Source organism: Euprymna scolopes, chromosome 1 (genome assembly GCF_053919585.1).
Source record: "Euprymna scolopes isolate OS-2025 chromosome 1, ASM5391958v1, whole genome shotgun sequence".
In the NCBI taxonomy this organism is placed as follows: domain Eukaryota; kingdom Metazoa; phylum Mollusca; class Cephalopoda; order Sepiida; family Sepiolidae; genus Euprymna; species Euprymna scolopes.
This window is the reverse complement of record NC_136482.1, coordinates 1,036,356-1,059,031: the sequence shown is the minus strand read 5'-3', so window position 1 is coordinate 1,059,031 and position 22,676 is coordinate 1,036,356. Positions and strand designations below refer to the sequence as shown.

At 33.2% G+C, this 22,676-nt stretch overlaps 1 protein-coding gene across 4 annotated transcripts in view; it reads right to left on the bottom strand.

The window, feature by feature from the left end:
* LOC145287754 (uncharacterized) overlaps positions 1-22,676 on the bottom strand; it is a 144,240-nt gene that overhangs the window by 42,413 nt on the left and 79,151 nt on the right. For 2 of the 4 annotated variants that reach the window (XM_080136343.1, XM_080135925.1), the window contains exons 3-8: positions 20,670-20,872; positions 11,252-11,582; positions 7,293-7,420; positions 5,103-5,208; positions 3,211-3,383; positions 1,606-1,747 (exon numbers count right to left, since the gene is read on the bottom strand). In XM_080136343.1, coding sequence (XP_079992469.1) covers positions 1,606-1,747; positions 3,211-3,383; positions 5,103-5,208; positions 7,293-7,420; positions 11,252-11,582; positions 20,670-20,872 — 1,083 coding nt within the window. The remainder of the gene's footprint in view (positions 1-1,605; positions 1,748-3,210; positions 3,384-5,102; positions 5,209-7,292; positions 7,421-11,251; positions 11,583-20,669; positions 20,873-22,676) is intronic. The other 2 variants (XM_080136505.1, XM_080136428.1) reach the window with 1 other exon arrangement.

Genomic DNA, 22,676 nt, shown 5'->3' with positions numbered 1-22,676 from the left:
CATGGGCATTGTCACTAGTAAGATACTCTGAATTATTTATAGGTTGGACCAAAGAAGAACTAAAGCATTTTGATTACTATGCACAATACACTATACCCAAAGAATGATGCTGACTGTGTGGAAAGGAAAAACGGAGGTAGAGAACTGGTTTATACAGAAGACTATAAATAACACAAAAAAAGAATTAGAAAAATAATGCAGAACAGCAAAAGGATAATCAATGCAGCAAGATACACTGAAAAAGCAAACAAAACAGAAAAAGAAGAGGCAAGGGAGAAAACAAGAAAAGAAAAATGGGAAGAGAAACAGCTACACAGATGATGCATAAGGATAACAATAGATGAAACTAATGAAAACACTTAGACATGGCTACAAATAGAACACCTAAACAAAGAAACTGAATATCTAATAACAGTTGCACAAGATAATGTGATTAGAACCAACCACATCAAAGCAAAGATCAACAAAGCACAAAGAAAACAGCAAATGTAGACTCTGTGGCCAAACAGAGAAACAATAATAAGTGAATGCAGCAAAAAGAATATAAGAATAGACACGATCAAAAGGGGAAGGCAGTACACTGGAAATTATACAAACAATTGTACCTTAAACTCACTGACAAATAGTACAAGACACAAACTGGCAGCAGTACTTGAAAATGGAGTACATGGACATATAAATAGATAAACCCATCCAAGCAAAAAGACTGAACGTCATAATAATTAACATGAAATAAAAGTCCTGCCAGATTATAGATTTCGCTGTTCCAACAGACCACAGAGTGAATATCAAGGAGACGGAGAAACTGAGCAAACACATAAAGCTGGCCAGAGAGCTCAATATGGAATATAAAGAAAGTAAAGATAACACCAATAATAGTAGGAGCATTAGGAACAGTACAGAAAAACTTTGGAAAAAGAATGAGAGATCTGAATGAGAGTGATGACCGAGAAGATACAACAGATAAATAATGAAAACAACTGAAATGTTAAAAATACCTTTGAATGCAGAGACTAATAGGCATGAAATGCAGGTGCTAGCCAGATATATAGAAACTAAACTGCAATAGAAGTAAAACACAAAGAAACACCACATGGAATCAGGGAAACTGAAACTATAATTGTAAACAAATTGTAGTGTCGGCATCAACTGGCACTACACAAAATAGTTGAGGAGGGTCAAGGAGGATGGGAAGACCGAGGAGAAAAAGCATCAACCAGACCTCCATTGGATGAGTGTGAAGAGGACTGGGATCTTTGGGAGGCTTATTGCCACCCAAATTTCAGTGATGATCAATGGATGCTGCCAGCTTGAAATCAATGGTAAACGGCTGTTGCAATAATACAAATTAATTTGCAAAGATTATTGGAAGAGGTGGTGAATACTGGAAATCTGGGGAGATTTGTTGTCACTCAGACTCCAGAAGACATCACAGGCTGTTCTCAAGAGAAATCTTTGATGATGGGCTGTGTGAAAACTCCTAGTGAGTAAATAATAATAATAATAATAATAATAATACATGGCAGAGTGTATGTGTCGGGGGGGGGGGGAGTCTGCCACTACAATATTTGAAATAATGGTAAAATCAGAGAAAATATGCTTTACCTTTGCTGCAAGGTTTCAAAGACATCATGAGTAAAAGTTGCATCATGATGTGAAGGAGGTAGACAAATGTCATCTTCCTCCAGTTTACGGCACGGAATGCCATAATGCTCCACTGTGACTGCTGGGGAATATGAAGACCAACCTGTAAAACAAAAACAAAAATTTAACAATTCCACATTAAAACATAATCACACAAAAGACTTTTTGCACTTAAAAAGGTTTTACACGTAAACTTAATATCGGTCAAAAAAATGCCAATCAAAATAAAATCGTTTTGAATTGAAAGCCATGTTTAATTTCAGAAGAGTTTGTATAAGTTCTGGAGATGAAAAAGAGTTTTTGGTGGGTCGCTAATCTGCATAAGTCCTGGAGATGAAAAAGAGTGGGGAGCTGATCTGTATGTCTTGAACTTTAAAAGTTTGCAGACAAAGAGAAAGGATTTTCCTGTGTAAACATGAAAAATTATATGCAGGAATTCTAAAAGATCCAATATTTTTATGGAGCAATTCCGGTTTCTGAGTGATTACTAGGGCGATGACAACAGCATATTCTTTTCCTTGTTTTGATTCTCAGGTATATAGCCATTGATATCTTATATGTTTTTATGTAGAGTGATGTGGTTCTCGGTTGATTAATTGTGTAGTTTCAACACACAAGCACCCATGTTTGCCCAGCTGGGCAAACTTGAGTCCTTATACCGGAAAAACATCCAGTAAATAAAAGGTTGTTTAGTAAATCGTTATTTTTTTTTTTTTATTTATTTATTTTTTTTGCATTTCCATACACCAAACATGGATATTAATATCACTAAAGCATCTGCTGCATCATAAGCTTCATTTCGGTACCTTACTTGCCTGGGTGGGTTGCCTGTAGGCTGAGATAAACCACATCACACACACACACAGACAGTAAATCAAACTTACTAAGGGAGATAATAACTTCCGATGAATACCGGAAAAGTATCCAGTAAATAAAACGTTGTTTAGTAAATCGTTATTTTTTTGCATTTCCATACACCAAACATGGATATAAATATCACTAAAACATCCACTGGGTCATGAGCTTCATTTTGCTACCTAACTTGCCTGGGTGGATTGCCTGTAGGCTGAGACAAACCGCGTCTCTCTTTCTCTCTCTCTCATACACACACATACACAATAAATTGAATTAACTAAGGGAGATAATAACTTCTGGTGAATACCGAAAACTATCCAGTAAATAAAACGCTGTTTAGTAAATCGTTATTTTTTTTCATTTTTTGCATTTCCATACACAAAACATGAACATAAATATCACTAAAACATCCGCTGGGTCATAAGCTTCATTTTGCTACCTAACTTGCCTGAGTAGATTGCCTGTAGGCTGAGACAAACCGCGTCACACACACACACACACAGACAATACGAAAATTTATAATAGGATATATTGAAAAAAAAATTCAAAGTGGAGTTAAAAGTAATAAAAAATATACACATATATATTGCAATCTGCATATCTTATTCCACCATTATATTAAATTAATTTGCTTGAGTTTGTGTTGATCCGTTACACCTCTGCATTGTATTGCCTTCTAAAAGTTACCTTAATTTTAATCTGTTTACTTACCTTTCTCAGAAACAAAGAATGGATGGTCCGGTGCACACTTTGCAAGCAGTGAAGATTGGCTGTCAAGATCGGGTGACATATTTAGATGAAGGTGCCATGATTTGCCCGAACTGTCTTTGTCTTGTTCTAATATCTTTGTCATTCGCACCAAGCGTAAACCTTTGGCTGCATAACTGAGTCAGACAAATAAAAAGAAAATCACCAACAATTATATTTTTTACAATAATAAATTATCAAAGAATGTCTATTATTTAAAAGGATGAATTACTAGCAACATATAAAATTGTAAAGAAACTATATTTATGCAGTTATTTAAAAAATGTTAAACACATAAAAAAAGGAGGGAAAATTGTAATGCAATTATTTGAGGAAACAGATAAGATATTTCAGGTAAAAAAAACATAATTTGGATAATAAATATCAGTGTAAGCAATGCATGATGCTACATGTTTAATGAGATAATACAATAGGAAAATATTTAGCCAAAAATAATGAGACAACACAAGAAATGGCATCTTTGAAATAGTAATGTCCTTTTGGATACAAGGTTCCATGCTGTGATTGTGAGCCACTTTAGTCTTAGAAAAATAAATGTATGTCCAGTAATAAAAGCAGCTTAACCCTTTCCAGTTGGATGGCTTTGTGGTCTATCTTAAATAGCACTAATATATATATATCGGCAGCGGATGTCAGTTGTGGTTCTGTTGATCTCAGAGACAGACAGTTCTTTAAACTAGAAGTTGATGAACTGTTTATAGTCAGTTGGAAGATATGTTTGTCTTGATTTTCAGGCATTTTATTTGATGAAAGGAAAAAATAAGTATAATAAAACATTATTATTGTTTCAGGATTTTTGAGATAAGGATCCATATTATTTTCTTAATTCAGATTACTGTTCTTATCTTGAGTGCTATCTTCACCAAAACTTTAACAAAAGATCCCCCACAATTACATTTTGAGATCATATGTTCACAAATGGAAGACGCTTAATTTCAGTCAGGGTAGATAAGTCAAGTTGTCATACTACATTGGTCGCACAACTCTTCCACATTAAAACATAGAATAAGTTTTATTTTTACTTGTAATTATTTTTCTACTTTTGATCATTTTTTTCATAATTTTGAGAATTTATACTAATTTCGACATGACATGTAAGTACGTAATAATGTGTTCACCTGAAATGTGTTGATCTGAAAGATTACCCATTTACCCGGCATCAAACTTTCAAAGTCACAATTTTGTATGTATGTGCATCTAAAAGTCAGAAACTACACAAAATACGCTTACATACCTTACATCATTACATTATCATTAACTTTGTCATGGTAAAAAAATCTTGTAATATTCATTTCCTTAGGGTCACCAGGGACAAATTTAGTACGAGAAAGAGGGTACTTTTTCCACCCCCGTTCTTACTGGTAGTTGTTTCATGTTGTGGTCCTGATTAGGGGTCACAATATTAAGGTGAAAGAGTCCTAGTGTTCACTACGAGCAGTTAAACTGCGTGTGTGCTCTCTGCTCGACGGCAAAAATGTCTGGCTTACATAGGGCCAGACAAATCCATATCATGAATATAGGGGTGTTAACTACCCCAGAACATTTTGCAAACACAGAAATTAGGTCAAACAATCACTCAATTTTCTTTTTCTGACTTGCTTCCTTTTCATTATATTAAACCAGTTGTGAGAGAGAGAGAGAGAGAGAGAGAGAGTGAGGGGGGGGGAAGAGGGTAAAGGAAAGATATTACACATACACTGTCTTTTTTCCTTTTTATTTTGTTATCCATATTGAACGTGGGCAATGCCAGGTAACCATGTTAATCGTTAAATAAACTAAACCTATCTAAAAAAAACAAAAACGTTAGTAAATTCATATTTTGTGTGTTGGCTTACCAATCTTGACTGTTCTCTTTGCCGCTTGACGATTTCCTCAGCTGTTCAATACGAGCAAGTTCTTCAGCTGTTTGCCAGGTATTTTCTGGAAACTGAATTTGCACTCCTAGAAAAGACAAATACAAAACAAGCATCTCATTTTAGTCGGCTGCAAAATATATAAAGTAAATTTAAAATTAAAGGTTAAAAATCTAGATGAAAGGATATGGAGTGGTTAAGTATTTCCAAAGCAAAAATGATCATAAGAGTCCGTTACGTCACAAGTAGCTGAGCAGCGGCTTGGTTCCCATCAGTTTTGGCAAATAGCAAACAGAAGCATGTGCTCTATCCCAACCATCATCAATGGACCTGAGGTAATCTCGTCAGCATCAGACAAAGCCAAACTCTTTGCCAAGATCTTTGCAGCTAATTCTACCCTTTGCAACCAAGGCTGCCAACTCCCCGTATTTCCTCGTGTATCAGAAAACATACTATGCGACATACAAGTATCTGTGCATGATGTTGCCAAGCTAATCAAAAGCTTTGATTCCAGTAAACCCTGACGGCATTAGTGTTGAAAAAGCTTCAACCAGAACTGGTTCCCATACTTACAAAGCTGTTTAAGCGTTGTCTTAAGGAGAATTACTTCCCAACACCTTGGAAAACCTCATTAGTATACCTTGTATTTAAAAATTCAGGTGATCGGTAACCTTCCTCTGAGTACAGACCAATAAATCTCCTGTGTATCATGAGTAAGTTGCTGGAATCTGGGTTAAATAGTCAACCACCTCAGCAAAAATAACCTCAGTGATATGCAATATGGTTTCCATTCTGCTAGATCTACAGCAGATGTGCTAATAGTTATATCATAGGATTAGCAAATATCTCAATGGAGACTTCCTTTCTAGGGAAATTGCTCTTGACATATCAAAGGCCTTCGACAAGGTATGGCATAAAGGTCTATTTTACAAGATCTCCAGCTACGGTATAGCTGGAAATGTCTTCTCAATCATTAAATCATTTCTCTCTGATAGATTCATAAGAGTAGTGGTTGATGGACAGAAATCAGAAGCTCACAGTATTAATGCTGGAGTCCTTCAAGGATTCATCCTGGGCTCAACTCTCTTCCTGATCTGCATCAGTGATCTCCCAAATCACATCCCAAGATCATTCGTAGACATTTATGCTGACGACACTACCATCTATGGCAACACATCAAAGGCTGTAATTGACCAAGTTTTCTTTGGTTCTCTCTCCTCTTTGAGCATGTGGTACAATGAGGGGAGAGGTGGCTGGTTACTTTTAACGCCTCTAAAACCAAGCTTCTATCTTTACATCATAAACGCTCTGATCCCCTCTAGCATCAATTGAAATGAATGGCTCTCGTCTTGAGAAGGCTCCATGTTTTGATAAGCTTCTGGGCTTGATCTTTACTCCTGATCTGAAATGGAACACGTACATCAAATCTGTTGCCAATGTCGATGGAAAAATTGTGGGATCGTTCCATTGCTCCATTAGATATCTCACTGCTGATGCAGTTCTCTATCTATATAAAAGCCAGGTACGTCCAAGGATGGAATACTGTTGCCACATCTGGGCAGGAGCTGCTAGAAAGACTATATCCTGCCTTGACAGAGTTCAAATTAGACTTTGTAGCCTAGTGGGGGATGTGCTTTTCTCTTCCCTGCAACCTCTTTCTTACAGAAGAAACGTTGTGAGTCTGTCACTGCTTTATTGCTATTTTCATGGCAAGTGCTTGTCTGAGCTCCAATCTATGGTCCCCCCTCACCAAACTTTCACAAAAAACACTTATCTAGTTATAACCACTGTCAATAATTTCCCCACTCTTTCTCTGTGCCTAAACCTAAACGTAGATTCCATAAACAAAGCTTCTTTCTTAGAACTGCACGCCTGTGGAACTCTCTTTCGTCTGCCTGCTTTCCAGCTGACTAAAATTTGCTAGTCTTCAAGTCCAATGTAAATAAATTCTTGATGAGCCGTTCCCCTTAAGTAATCCAATTTACCAAATTTCCACTACTAACAATTACTACAATATTATTCCATTGACTACTGTACATGCATTAACACTTATCCTCAAGTGGCCTCTGGAACTTGATAAGTGGTTACTTCTATGTAAAAAAAAAATGTTATTCAATGAAATTGCAAAGAAAATTTAAAATTGTTTGCATTTTCATTAAATTCTATACTGACCTTTCATGAAACATTGCCAAACAGTTGTCGGCCAAGTATGTGACCATGTGCCGCTCTCTTTACATGGTTCTTTTGTCGATGTTGGGCAAGGAGATGAAGAAGTCACTTGGGGATCACTTCCATCAGAACTAAAAAATAAATAAATAAATAAAAATGTAAGAAAATAAATAATTTACAAAAAAATATCACTCAAAAACAATGGATTTCAGGTGCCCCAAAACAAAGGAGATATGAAAGGTTGATACACTGGTTGTTTTCACTGCCAGTACTTGCATATGTTCATTGACTTGGTTAGCAATTTGTTGATAATACTAAAAAAAAAAATTTTTTAAATAAAAAAAAATCAGCGATTTGTTTATTTATACTTTTTGTAAATAAAATTATGTATTTGTTATTTCATTGATTTATGCATTTAGCTTACAGAAAAAAAGTTTGTGATGAGTAAATATGAAAAAACAAACAAGGCAGAATGGATTTAATTAAAAACAAAGTTTTGAGTGTTATCCATCTTTAACAAGTTCAATGTGCATGCACGAATAACTAGTAATACCCATCGACCATAAAACACTTTGGATAATCAGATTTCCAGATATGTCTATTAAAATAGACATATTTTAAAAACCAAAGCACTTTAATCTCTCAAAATACCATCATTTTGTTCAAGAATGAATATCCTTTCACATGCATTAACAAATAATAATAATCTATGTGATATATTTTAATAGTTTTGAGCAAATAAAGCGATGAAAATTTTAACACTATTTAACAGCGATTTTAGTAACTTTTTTATAAACTCCCTGTGTCTTTAAAAGCTCAGTACATTATTTCTATGAGAAATTGTCATGAAATTTAGAAACCAGTCAGGGAAACATTGTCAGTGTACGAAATAAACAGATTCATTTTTTTTTTTTTTGTCCCCCGACAAAAGGTGGGTGGACATGTTAATTCACCCTTGTCTGTTCATCTGTCCGCGCTTTTCTCAATAACTACACCTTGGAATTTTTTTAAATTTTGCACAAACACTAAACATGATATGAATAAAAAAGTAACAGAATGGATTTTCCGTGAAATCTCCAGTTGCCCCCATAGGGGGTGCCTTTCGGGTTAAAATGGCTAAAATTGAAACTTTTGTGCTTATTAAAAAAAAATTGATGTCTTGGATTTTTATAAAACTTTCTGAAAAGTTGTAACTAACTGATTTCTGTATAAATTTTGTTTGTCTATATTTTGCAATAACTCTTTGGTGTGCACAAGGGGCTCTTCTAGGTCTAATAAAAATACTCCATTTTTGGGACTATTCTACCATATTTGTTCCAAATTGTCTATTTTGCATGGTGCTGAACTCAAATTTAAATATGTTAAGGCCTTGGAGACTTTGGGGGCTAAATGGGGGGGGGGGTGAGGGGGGGGGCAAATGATGGACTTAGTCATTTCTTTTTTGTTTTTTACACAGTGATCACCACTTATCAAGGCCCGGAAGCTACTCAGGGATAAGGGTTATTGTATGGTGCAGAACTCAAATTTACATATGTTAAGGCCTAAAACTGCACCGTTTGTTCATTTTCACCAGGATTTGATGTCCTCTGGGGACTTTGGGGGCTAAATGGGGAGGGGGAGGGGCAAATGCTGAACTTAGTCATTTTTTTTTATGCCTTGTTCACTGTGCATTCATGGGAGACCATGCAGGCTTCACTTGTCTTAAAAATTGGACTTCAACTTGAGGAATATCCAACATTTTTTAAAAATATTTTTCATAACCTAACTAGTAAGTAAATCAATCATTTTATTATTTTTATGCATTAAAATGTTAATTTTATCTTAATTTCTCTTTTTGTAGTAGCAAGTTTGAATTACTCTACTTGTAAAAATATTAACTCTGTTTCAGCAAAGATAAACACTTATTTAATCACTGAGTTATAAGCTAGAAGCCATCAGCAATGATTTTCGATTGTTTACTTTGAAATCAATTATAGTTTTGTGAAAAAACACACACTTTTTTGCTTAAAATTAATGTGGTTTGTGTTTCTTTTTTTTGGGGGGGGGTGTAAAGAAATACTGGTTTTCAAATATACTCAACTTTTAAACTTTAATTGTAGTAATAAATGATTTTATTGCTGCCAATTTTAAAAACTAAATAACATTCTATTTATTTTAGGCAACTACATGTGAATATCTTAAAAATCTTGGTAACAAAATAGAAAAAAGCAAAACAATAACAAAAACTAATTTTCAATTTAGAGTAGAGAGAGATCAGTTGCACAAATAAATTTACTGTATAATGATCCTCCATTTCCCGGCCATTCTTGCCGATATGCTTTTAAACTGAATAGTATATAAAAAAAAATTACCCTACCATTAAATCTAGGTCCTTAACCCTAAGTCCAAGTGGCAAGCCCTCGTCATATAAACCCTCTTAAAATCACACATAATTGTCTAACACTAATCTTTATGGAAGTTGTAAATGACATTGTAAAGATAGATTGTTCACCACTGTGTTATTTCAGAGTTTGTTTTCTCTTAGCTGCTCTAGCAAGGCTTGAGAGTATTGTCTACTATATTATTTTCCCCATACAGGGACGTGAGTAGCTAATGGCAAGAAAAACTGAAAGCGATTTGAATCTCCCAACCAGGGAGTCACAGCTGGATGCCAGATATTCATCCACTATCTCATACATTCCAACTAAGAAATCTTTTTAAGATTCTAACTGTTCTGGTTGTATCTCTCTCGCACTGAATTCACCAGGTATATTTGCCAGGTAGTTTTTGAAATTATTTTTCATGAGTTCAGTTGCTCCTATAATTACTGGAACGATTTCAATTTCTTTTCATGTCGTTCATAACACCTTGGTATTTTATCTTTTCCCTATCAGTTCCGTTTAACCCAGCATCATTGGGGACACTGACTTCTACTAAGGTTGCTTCTTTCTCCTTCTTGTCCAATATCATTATGTCAGGTTTAAACTGGAAACTTATTGAAGGTACTTCGGATTTAGTTGTTAAAGGTCAACTGAAAATAAATTTAGCTCTGACATGTGTAATAATAACTGGATGCGCTTTCAATAAGTTTCCAGACTTTTTCCGTATGGGCACTTTTATTGATGAAACATGAAACTCTAGTCACCCTCTGTAGCAATCTCCTCTAGCTGCAATGTACCTTTTGTACTGTTCCAACAATTTTTGGAAGGTTCCATGGAAGTCCTTGTGTGTGAATGTGTGACCCTCGTCACAGCCTCTTTCATCTCTTCAATTATCTCATAACGACAGCCTCCAAGGTTTTCATTGAGCTTAGGGAATAACCAAAAGTCACAGGGAGCAAGGTCTTGATTATAGGGAGGGTGAGGAACTGTATTAATGCCCATCTTGGTCAAATAGTCCGATTTTCTATAAGTACTCTTGGGATAAACTCACAAATAATTGTGTGTACAGTTCCCACACTGACACTAAACTGTACACTTATTGTCACAAGACGGTCCTTATCCATGAAATTCTTTATTTGGCCAATCAACTCTAATGTTCTAATTTCCTTACTCCTCCCACATCTCTTATCATCTCTTACAGACTCCCTGCCTTCCTTGAATCTCTTATGCCACTCAAAAACTGATGCTCAATTCATGCAAAATGGGCCAAAAGCAGTCTGAAGCATTCCATACGTTTCTGTGGCATTTTTTCCAACTTTAAAACAGAATTTTATTGCATATTATTCTTATAAAGTGTCCTCACATCCAGATTGCATTTTTGAAATTCACTAGCTGTGACAATCAGACTTTAGTAGGGTGTATTCCAATTCCTGCAGTAGCTGTTCATTTGAATGTGTAATCATAAAAATTGGTCAGTCATCTCATAAGATGTTTAGCAATAACATACTGAATTTTCAAGAGTCTACAAAAATTTTAAATGCTGTACAAAAAAGTCTTTAAATAATGCATAAAAAAACAAAAAAGAAGGCAATGCCAACTCACCAAATTTGGTTGTGGTTCGTGCTAATTTCCGGCTTGAGAAGCGGACTTTCAGGTCCTGTTGCAATGATTGCCAATTGCTGCAGTTTATTGACGTCACTTGTGCAATTGTCCTCCATCAACGGCCAACATGATGTTGTACTTGGAGTAGCTACAACTGTTGTATCCTTAACTGTTGCTGTTGTTGTTGCTGTTTCTGTTGTTGTTGTTGTTGTTGTTGATAGCAACAAAGGTTCTGGCTTGCTCTTAACTGCACACTCATCATCAGCAGCATCATCATCATCATTTCTTGTTTCTGTGAAGATCACAGAATCACAGTTTTCTGGATAAAAAACTATAATTGAAATTGTATCAGATAATTTGATTGTTTAGAAAAAACAAATATAACAATAATTTTTTTTTTTTTTTTTTTCACAAATATGTATTAATTTTCTATCCATGATTTAAATAGAGTTCGTATATATTTTCAATGTCCATTTTCAAGGATTTTTCAATGTTTTTCAAAAAATTTTCAAGGCATTCTCCAGACAAAATTTAAATTCTCAAAACATAATTTCAGCAAAAATGTGGTAAAAATTCCAATATACAACAAATAAATGTTACTGATATAATGGACTGATCCAACACCCCTCAAATGAATGGACTGTTACGTCTATAAAAAGACAAGCAAACTCTCCTCACGTGGGAGACAGAATTTAGTACTAAGCTGTCAATGGACGCTTAGAAATGTGTGTACCTTTTTACCTAAATAAACCCTTTCTGTACAACCCCAGTAATGACTTGTTATTCATATAATCTACGATATAACAACTGGCGACGAAGAATTCGAACGAAACTCACTAAAAAATAAAGCGAAGGAATAAGCACACAAGAAGATTAACGAGCAGAAAACAAAAGAAATCCAAAGAAGGAAGAAGAAAAAAAAACTTCGACAGAGCCAACATTTAAAAAGTAAGTGTTTCAGTCGGTTACGGTCCTAAAAAAAAAAAGAAATTGACATTTTGAAGCGAACATTTTTTTGAAAAGAATATTTAAAAAAAAAAAAAATGTCCATTTCAAGTTTTATTCGGCTGGAAGTGTTTTTTTTTTTTCTTCTCTTCGGAAGGACATTGTGCTTTTAATTCATTGAATTTATAGGACATATGAGTTAATCTTTTGTTTAATTGTATGGTTTGGTTAAAAAAAAAAAAAAAAAAAATTTTTTTTTAACATGGAGCAGTTAGCGGAATTCACTAGAACTATGCAATCAGCATTGTTTGCGCAACAAAAGCAAATGGAATTACTTCAGCAACAACAGTTGAAGCAAAGCGAAATACTACAGAGTATTTTAACGCAGCAGAAAGACTGTCGTTTCACTCCTGAAGGAATAGCAAATTCTTTATCCGAATTTGTATACGAGCCGACAAATGGGTTAACTTTTCCGGCATATTTTCGGAGATACGAAAATATTTTTGCTAAGAGATGTCAGTCTTGGACAGACGAAGAGAAGATTATCCTTCTTCTTCAAAAACTTGGATCTCAGAAAAATACAAAGTATACGAATTTTATCCTGCCAAAGAAACCTGAAGAGATTTCTTTTAGTGAAACAATAAAAATATTGTCAAACATTTTCAGTGAACGAGATAGTCTATTCTATACACATTATAAATGTTTAAATATCACGAAGCAGGAGGACGAAGATTTTATTACTTATGCAGGGAAAGTGAATGCTCATTGTGAATCCTTTAAATTAAAAGACCTCAAAGAGGATATGTTTAAAAGTCTAATCTTTGTGCAAGGTTTAACAGCCTCTAAAGATAAGGATATTCGTTCAAGGATATTATCCATTATGAACCAAGACACAGAAATAACGTTACAAAAAGTTACGGAAGAGTGTCAGAAACTGTTAAATTTAAAGCAGGACAATACAAGCATCGAAGGAAAAAATTTTGAAGAAAAAAATATGGAAAAAAAAATGGAAAGGGTGATGAAATGTGCACACAAAAAATCCTGTAAGACATGTGGGGGAAAAAACCACTTCACTAAAGATTGTTACTTTAAATACAAAATATGTAACAAATGTAATAAAAAAGGCCATAAATCAACGGTATGCAGGAAAGGAAAATACCGAAAAGCAGAAATGAAGACCATTGGTTCTAAAAATGAGTCTAGGTGTGATAAAAGAAAATATATTAAAATTAAAATTAATGGCTGTAATGTGAACTGTCTTCTAGATACGGGAAGCGACATAAGTATAATTGACGAAGTAACTTGGAAGAAAATTGGGTTTCCAAAGTTACAAAATACAAAAAAAAATGCCAGAAGTGTGTCTGGAAATAAATTAAAATTTAAGGGTGAATTTTTTACCAATGTGTCTCTAAAGGAGAATGCTGTGAAAACCAAGTTATATGTCGTACCGGGGAAAAATTCTAATTTGTTCGGTATAGACTTAATGATTCTTTTTAATTTATGGGGAAAACCCATAAGCTCATTTTGCAATAAAGTAAGTCTGGCGGGTTTAGAAAAGTCTAAACTACCAGGAAAGTTTATTGACGAATTAAAAAAAGACTTTAAAGAGGTATTCTCTGAAGGTTTGGGTTGCTGCACGAAAACGGAGGTGAAATTTGAACTAAAGGACGAAGCTAAACCAGTTTTCAAGCCCAAAAGAAAGGTTCCATATTCAGCATTAGAAACTATAGAGAAAGAATTAAAGAGACTTCAAGATATTGGAGTAATAGAAAAAGTGGACTACTCTGAATGGGCTTCACCCACGGTTTACGTTAAGAAGAAAAATAATAAAATCAGGGTATGCGCAGACTTTTCGACAGGTCTAAATGGTTGTCTCAAGGAGCATAACTACCCGCTTCCTACCCCAGAGGAAATTTTTTCGAAGTTAAGCGGAGGAAAAATTTTTTTACAAAAATTGATTTGTCTGAAGCGTATTGGCAAGTAAAAGTCCAGGAAGATTGTGCTAAGTACCTGACATTAAATACCCATAAAGGACTATTTTCACTAAAACGTTTGCCTTTTGGTTTAAAAGTAGCCCCAAATTTGTTCCAGCAAATTATGGATACAATGCTAGCAGGTTTGGATTTTGCTATGGCTTATCTAGATGACATCCTTATAAGAAGTAAAAATGTGGAAGAGCATAAGATCCACATTGGCAAAGTATTCGAGAGAATATCAAACTATGGATTGAAAGTGGCTCTCGAAAAATGTAATTTTGGGATGGACAAAATTGAATATTTGGGACAAGTGATTGATCGAAATGGTAGAAAACCTAATCCTAATAGGACTGAAGCAATCAAAAACATGCCTAGACCAAAAAATATAGTGCAGCTACAGTCATTTTTGGGACTAGCAAATTATTATAATTCTTATATCCCAAATATGCATGAACTAAGAGCACCTTTAAACGAATTATTGAAAAAGAATAAAAAATGGCTCTGGACAAAAGAATGTGATGAAGCATTCCTAAAGATTAAAAAATGTCTGTTATCGGATTTAGCACTAGCTCACTACGATCCGAAAAAAGAATTAATTGTAGCAGCAGATGCGAGTGAATACGGTTTAGGTGCTGTGTTACTACACAGACTCAAAGATGGATCGACTAAACCAATTATTCATGCCTCAAGGGTTTTGCTACCCGCAGAAAAAAATTATAGTCAGATAGAAAAAGAAGGTCTGGCAATTGTATACGCCATGAGGAAATTTCATAGGTTCATCCATGGAAGATTTTTTATATTGGAAACGGACCACAAACCTTTGTTATCGATTTTTGGTTCCAAAAAAGGAGTTCCTACTCATACAGCTAATAGGTTACAAAGATGGAGCATGATTCTGTTAAACTACAATTTTAAAATGAAACACCTAGCATCCAGCAAAATTGCACATGCAGATGGTTTGTCCAGGTTGGTCCCAAATAAAACTGAATTACTTGAAGAAACTGTTATAGCTGCACTAAAAGAAGAAAATGAACTAACAGATATATTAATAAATACTGTTGGGAACTTCCGGTAACACTTGAGGAAATAAAGAAAGCAGCAAGAACAGATGAATACATTAACAAGATAATAAGACAAGTGGGACAAAAAGAAAAGAAGAGGAAAGGATTAACAGTTTTTCCATTTTCAAAGTGCGATGAAACTCTAATGTACGCAGATAGAGTGGTAATACCTCAAGTATTACAGAAGAGAATTTTAAAAGAATTCCACATGGGACATCCTGGAATCTCCAGAATGAAAGCACTAATGAGAGCATATACGTACTGGCCTGGAATGGATCAGGACATAGAAAAAATGATAAAATCATGTAAGGGTTGCCAACTAGCAGCAAAAGTGCCGCCCATTAAGACGCAACCTTGGCCTAAAACAGATATACCATGGACGCGGATCCATATAGATTACGCAGGACCTCTAAAAGGATATTATTACCTGGTAATAGTAGATAGCATGTTAAAATGGCCAGAAATTTTTAAATTCAAACATCCTACAGCGGCAAACACAATAAAGGCGTTGGACGAGGTATTTAGGCGTTTTGGCGTACCAAAAGCAATTGTTAGTGATAATGGCACCATGTTCAAAGGTCAAGAATTTAAGATCTACTGTGAGTCACTGGCCATAGAGCATGTCACAACACCAACTTATAGCCCTCGATCTAACGGACAAGCTGAAAGATTTGTCGATACTTTTAAACGAGCGTTAAAAAAGAACGATAACATCGACACTGAAGAAAAAAGTCTTCAGAAATTTTTAGCAGTGTACAGGATAACGCCTAATCCGAATACAAATGCAAATTTATCCCCAGCGGAAATAATGTTTGCCAGAAAAGTGCGCTCTGTGTTCGACCGGTTAATTCCGAGTAAAAAAGTAAAAAAAAGTGTAAAAGATAATGGACGAGGATAAAGTTTTTTTCAACAATTATCGGGCAGGGAAGAGTTTTTGGGAAGAAGGCATAATCTCAAAAAGAATTGGAAGAATGGTCTACATTATAAAAGGTCAGACATTTTCCCACAAAAAACATATAAACCAACTCAGACCTCGATATATTGAAATAGTTAAAAACAATGAAGTACCGATGGAAGTACTGTATGACATTTTTCACATAGAGCCTCCAAAAAAGGAAGCACCAGTAACTGAAAATACAAGTCACTCTCCAAAATCCAAAAATTCGCAAACGCAAATTTTAAGGAGAAGTGAAAGAAAAAGAAAAAGAACCAAATTTTTTGGACAAAGTCAAAAAAGAAAAAATGGTGAAGCGAAATTCTAGGGAAGAATTTAGCTTGGGAGGAAGGTGATATAATGGACTGATCCAACACCCCTCAAATGAATGGACTGTTACGTCTATAAAAAGACAAGCAAACTCTCCTCACGTGGGAGACAGAATTTAGTACTAAGCTGTCAATGGACGCTTAGAAATGTGTGTACCTTTTTACCTAAATAAACCCTTTCTGTACAACCCCAGTAATGACTTGTTATTCATATAATCTACGATATAACAGTTACCATAGTCAATCAAAGTTACTTTGCAACCTGCATCATTTTTTGGTGTTTTTAAGTAGTTTCAAATGCTTTTTATTTAATCTCATATATTAATGGCTGCCATCTTGTTCATTTTGTTTTTGGCTTGGCTGGCTTAATTTTTAATTATCACAAGTTTTCTTTGGGGGTGGGGGGGGGGGTTCACCATTGGAGAGTCCCACCTGTACAAGGAAAATATTTCTTTAGAAAGGGGGCTAATTTTATTTATGGTGGCTGCCACTACACCTCACCCTGGAAATTTGAATCTTTTATCACAAAACTACAAAACTCCATTGGGTAATTTTGTGATAAAAGGGCGTAACTCTTGTATCCACAATAATACGATGCGATTTCAGAACAATGCATTTCGATTTTATTTTCAATATTTAAATGATATTTTTGTTAATATTTAAAAAATAATTTAATAGTATTTATTTTGATTTTATTTTTAATATTTCGACACAAATTTTTACTGGACATAAAGAATACAATTTTCAAGATTTTTTCAATAAATTTTTAGACATTTTTCATATTTTCAAGACATTTTTTAAGGTAATAATAGAAATAAGGTATTTTCAAGGCAAAAGTCTAAATTCAAGGATTTTTCAATCAGTACAAACCCTGTTAAACAAATAGGTGCACACACAACTGTGTTAAACAATAAAATAAAAAAAAGTCACTCAATTAGAGAAGAATAATAAATAATGAATAAATGAGATGTGATTTTGTAAATCAACTAGAACACCCGTCCCAACTTTGCACAACTTATGAAAATTAAAATGAAGATATAATGATACTAAACCTAATGTCTAGAATTCATTACATGATTTTCATGAAAATGTCCAACATTTAAGGCTTAAGAAAAAAATTGAAATTCTGGGAATCTTGCTTAATTGGTGTCTAATGATCATGGATAAAGTCGATGCAAATCTGAAATATTTGAATTTTTAAATGGGAGGTTGTGTCAATATTATGCCTCATACAAACTCCAAAACCCTTTTTTTTAAATACTCCAAGGAAACTGAAATTTGGGGAATATTTATCAATTGATATCTAATGCCTATTGTTAAAATCTCACAAAAATTAGAAATATTTGAATTTTAATGAAGGGCTTTTCCCTCCCTTTTCTCCTCCTTGCGTAAAACTAAATATAGCCTACATTTGAGCTCATTATGCTTATTAGCTGTGTTGCAAAATTCATAGTGATCAGTTAATTAGTTTAGGAGTGAATCCAGTATATACACACATATGAACATACCTAATTTATAACAATAGAGATATGCGAAATATTTAAGCCTAATACGTAGATGATGTGCTTAATAATTTAGAAATCTGAAGTTAATATATTATATATATATATATATATATATATATATATAAGTTCTAATATTAATTATTACAATAAATGGCCTAATAAAGATATATATTATACAAAAAGATATAAATATATAAGATATCTATAATATAAACTGAATGTCTGTGTGTGTGTGTCTGGTCACGAATAGGCTCCTATATGGTTGACTATTATAGAAAACTGATCACATATAATATAGAAAATGTATCGAGACACAGGAATGGGTATGTTTGATCTGGCATAATGATGATTCATTAAAATTGTGGGGTCTGCGTACGCGCCTGGTCCACAAAGTATGGAAATAAAAAATTTAAAAATTAAAAAAAAAACGTTTACAAGTGTTTTTGATATAGATGTACATAATAATACTTTGATAAGTATGTTTTAACTTAAATAGGGATGGTATAATAAAATTGTGGGGTCTGCGTTTTGCAATTGGAAATTGGCATGAACTTTAATAAAGACTTTTCATATCTATCTGCGTAAGTATACTTTGATAATTATGTTTCAGTTTGAAGAAATATGGTATAATAAAATTATGGGGTGTTCGTTCGCACCTGACCTCCATAGAATGGAAATATGTCACAAAGTTTAACAAGGTTTTTTAATATAGATCCACAGAATATTGTGATAAGTGTTTCAGTGTGAACAGGTATGGTATAATAAATTATGGGGTTTATCTATTTTATTTTTACTTTCATCATATTTTGCTTTGGTTTTGATACCCCCAAATTCGAAGCTCTCTCTTTACAACCCTTCCTTTTCATAACCTATCATACTTTCATAAATCAGAGTCCATTTTCTGTAGGCTGTTTTTGAACCCAGTCAATGACGGGTACTTTTGCTAATATATATATATATATATATATATATATATAAATATAAAAAAGATATAGATATATAGATATATATAAAAATGAGCATTTCATTTTTACTTTGGAGAGAAAATGAAGCTTGAATTTGTTTGATCAAGGTAATTATAAGTAAAAATAATAGCCAATAAAAATCTTTTCCCTGTAAAGCAGGGATTTCCAATGATATTTTGCTTATGAACCCACACAAAAGTTATTTCATCATCCACAAAACCCACATATGCATATTTAATTTTTAATTGATTTTAATTAAATTTAATTAGCAAAATCAATTTTTAACCTAATATTTCAATTAGTATAAACTAGGACTTTCTTTTTTGAAATATCTTAACATAAAATATCTTGAAGAGTTAACATAAAATTCAAGTACAAAGCTGGAAAATTTCAAGAAACATACATACCTCTTCCAGTAAACTAAACTATATATAATCATTTTTTACTAGCAGGACCTCTAGAAATTCCACAGGTGACTGATTCATACGTAATATATTGCTGTTGGCATTTTGTACATATTCAGCGTAAATGGAGATGAAATGCAAATGGATATTATTGCAGCTATTTTATTAAAACTGCAAAAGTATTTATCCAAGCTAGTAGGTACGCCTGGTGTAGCCAGGTCGTATATATATATATATATATATATATATATATATATATATAACTATTTCATTTATTCACATAAATTTACTATACGAAAGTATAGATTTATGCGTAAACTTTAAGTATTTACTTCAAAAGTGCTCAATACGTAGGTAGAGCTAGTTAGTAATATATATATATATATATATATATATATATATATATATATATATATATATATATATATATATACATATATAACTTTAGTTCCTTCAGTTATAATCGAAATTAAAATCAAAGCTTATGAAGAATTCTTGATAAAATTATTTATAAAAAAAATAGATTACTAAGGTGCCATCAGCTAAAACAAAACTTATGAAGAATTCTTGGTAATATTATTTATAAAAAAAATAGATGGTATAAGTGTCATCAGCTATAATTGAAACCGAAACCAAAAATTATGAAGAATTCTTGGTAAAATTATTTATTACAAGAAATGGTGTTGGGAATCCCTGCCTTAAAGTTAGAGACTGTAAACTCAAGCATATAATAGATAATACAAAATCCATTTTGTCAATCAATCTGGGGGCAGTATGGCCACAAGAGTGAAGGCTGTTTGGGTGAAATTTCCTGAGATGTTCCCTCTGATAAGGTGAGTTGTATAACAGCTATGTCAGGAACGTAATTATCTGCATCTGCAGCACAATTACATGCGCATGATCAGATGAATCTGAAATGTAAAATCTAACAAAACTAAGCACATCAGGTCAGATGATTTGTTGAAAGTACTACATTTGCCCAGCATGAATTGATTATCCTAAGAATGGACATGTTGAATACTTGTTCAACTCCTAATAATAACAGAATTTCAGAAGTATGAATGTCCTAAATCACAGTAAGACTGGCCAAGAAAAACTTGGAAGCAAGTGATTGGATAAGACTGCACAGAGTGGAAATAGGTGGAAATGGAGACTACTGAACTGTTGAATCATGGGAAGTCTGACTACTAAACAAGGGAAAAGTGGCATTAAAGGAACAGAAGAAGAAGAAAAAGAAGAAGAAGAAGAAGAAGAAGAAATAATGATTTTTATAAGTGATACATACAAAACAAAACTTACCTTTGTTTTTGTCACCATGATGCAAGTGTTGTTGGTGATAATTGTGCAATTCTTCGACTGACATCTCCTGTGCTATACAGTCTTCTTCGGCTGAATCTTCGCTTTCCCCTTCTTCACTGTCATTCTTCTCCATCTGGTAGCCACCGCTAGATGGAAGGTCGCAACCTTTGGTCTTGCCTCGGTGATACTTAAGGCCATTAGCACTAAAAAAAATAAAATTATGTTTTAACAACACTATGTTCTATAAATGACGATAATAGATATTTATATTATGCCATAGTTTTCAAATAAAATTTTTACTAAAATATAAATTTAAATTGGCAATTGAATTATCTGTTTTGAGTTCAAGATTATCCAAATTAAAATATTTAATTAGGTGATTATAGTCAGCTAACATAATTCCTAACTTCCAGCACAGTACTACTGGAAGCGGTGACAAGGCAAATCAGTTCCTTCACTTTTATTGTCCTTTAGTATTTCTATTTTTATTGAAATAAATATAAGAAAAGGACATTAATGAAAAAGTACACAATAAAATTTAACAAAATTATACGGATAAAAATAACACAATTGGTCTTTATTAAATAATTCATTACTTAAAAAAAGATTTTAAAGTCTTTTCAATAATTCTTTAAAAATAAATAAAACTAATTTCAATAATTCTTAATTAAAACAAGACCAAAAAACTCTTCAATGATTATTAAAAAAGAAAAAAAAAAAACATCAAAAAACGGTAATAAAAAAAAGTATGTGCACAGGAGAGATATAGGTGTGAGAGAAAAAAGTGAAGGAACTGATTTGCCTTGTCACTGCTTCTGATAGCACTATGCCTGAAGTTAGGAAGTATGCTAGCTGACTATAATTAATCAGGTTTATAATTGATACCAATAATGTCAAATGTGCCCTAAAAATGGAGCACTGATGCCATATCGACTTTACAATCTAGTGGGAGATAATTTTTTTCTGTTCTTTATAGCCTTTTTCAGAGACAGTCTTTCTCTCGTCTCTTGCATGATAATCAATTGAGCTTCAATCACAGATTTCTCCTTATAAATCTTTCACAGCAAAACCTCATCAATTTACCACAACTGCAAAGAGTTTTCCACCTGTGAAATACATTGACACAAGACTGTTTCCCGGAAGATTACAATATGGTAGTCTTCAAATAAACTCCTATCCACCATTATTAGAAGTATAACATATCTAGAATGATGTTATTCAATTTTTGTGAAATTTTTCTGTAGAAATGCTTTAATATCCATGGCCAGAGTTGAACAAATTCTGATGCCAACAATCAAAATCATTTTTCTTTTTTTTTTTTATGAAAAAGAAATAAACTCTGTTCATGTGATTCCAAATTTATAGGAATTCTAATCAATCAGTTATGAGTCAGTAATTTTTGCAAATTTTTGCAAAAGTAATTTTATTTGTTTTTAAGTTAATATATTTTTTGTTTTTTCTACGGTTGATAGTTTTTTTTTTTCTATGGGTAATAGTTTTTTTGTTTTTTCTAAGGTTAATAGTTTTTTTTGTTTTTTTTTCCAAGGTTAATAGATTTTTTGTTTTTTCTAAGATTAATAGATTTTTTTTGTTTTAATAGAAAGAGAATTCTGTACTGGCCAATTAAAAAAAATGTTTCAATAATACAGAAATTTAATTGTTCATTAAAAGTTCCAAGAGGAAGCTTAAAGTGAGTACACACACACGGCACAGACGACCAGTAATAAAAATCTGGATTTAATTTGATAATGAATGTCAAAATAACAATACGTAAAAAAAAATATTTTGCTGATATTGCACAAGACAATTCATTGATATATATTAGAAGTAATAAGAGTATATATTTCATACATATAAACTATATAAACTAGCAATTTAAAGTGTTCCCGAGGTCCAAATACCCTATATATCAAGTTTCAAATCTGTAGACCAAATATTCAAATAGGAGTTTGGTAGAGACGTTTCGCACGCGTGCACACACACACACACACACACACACACACACAC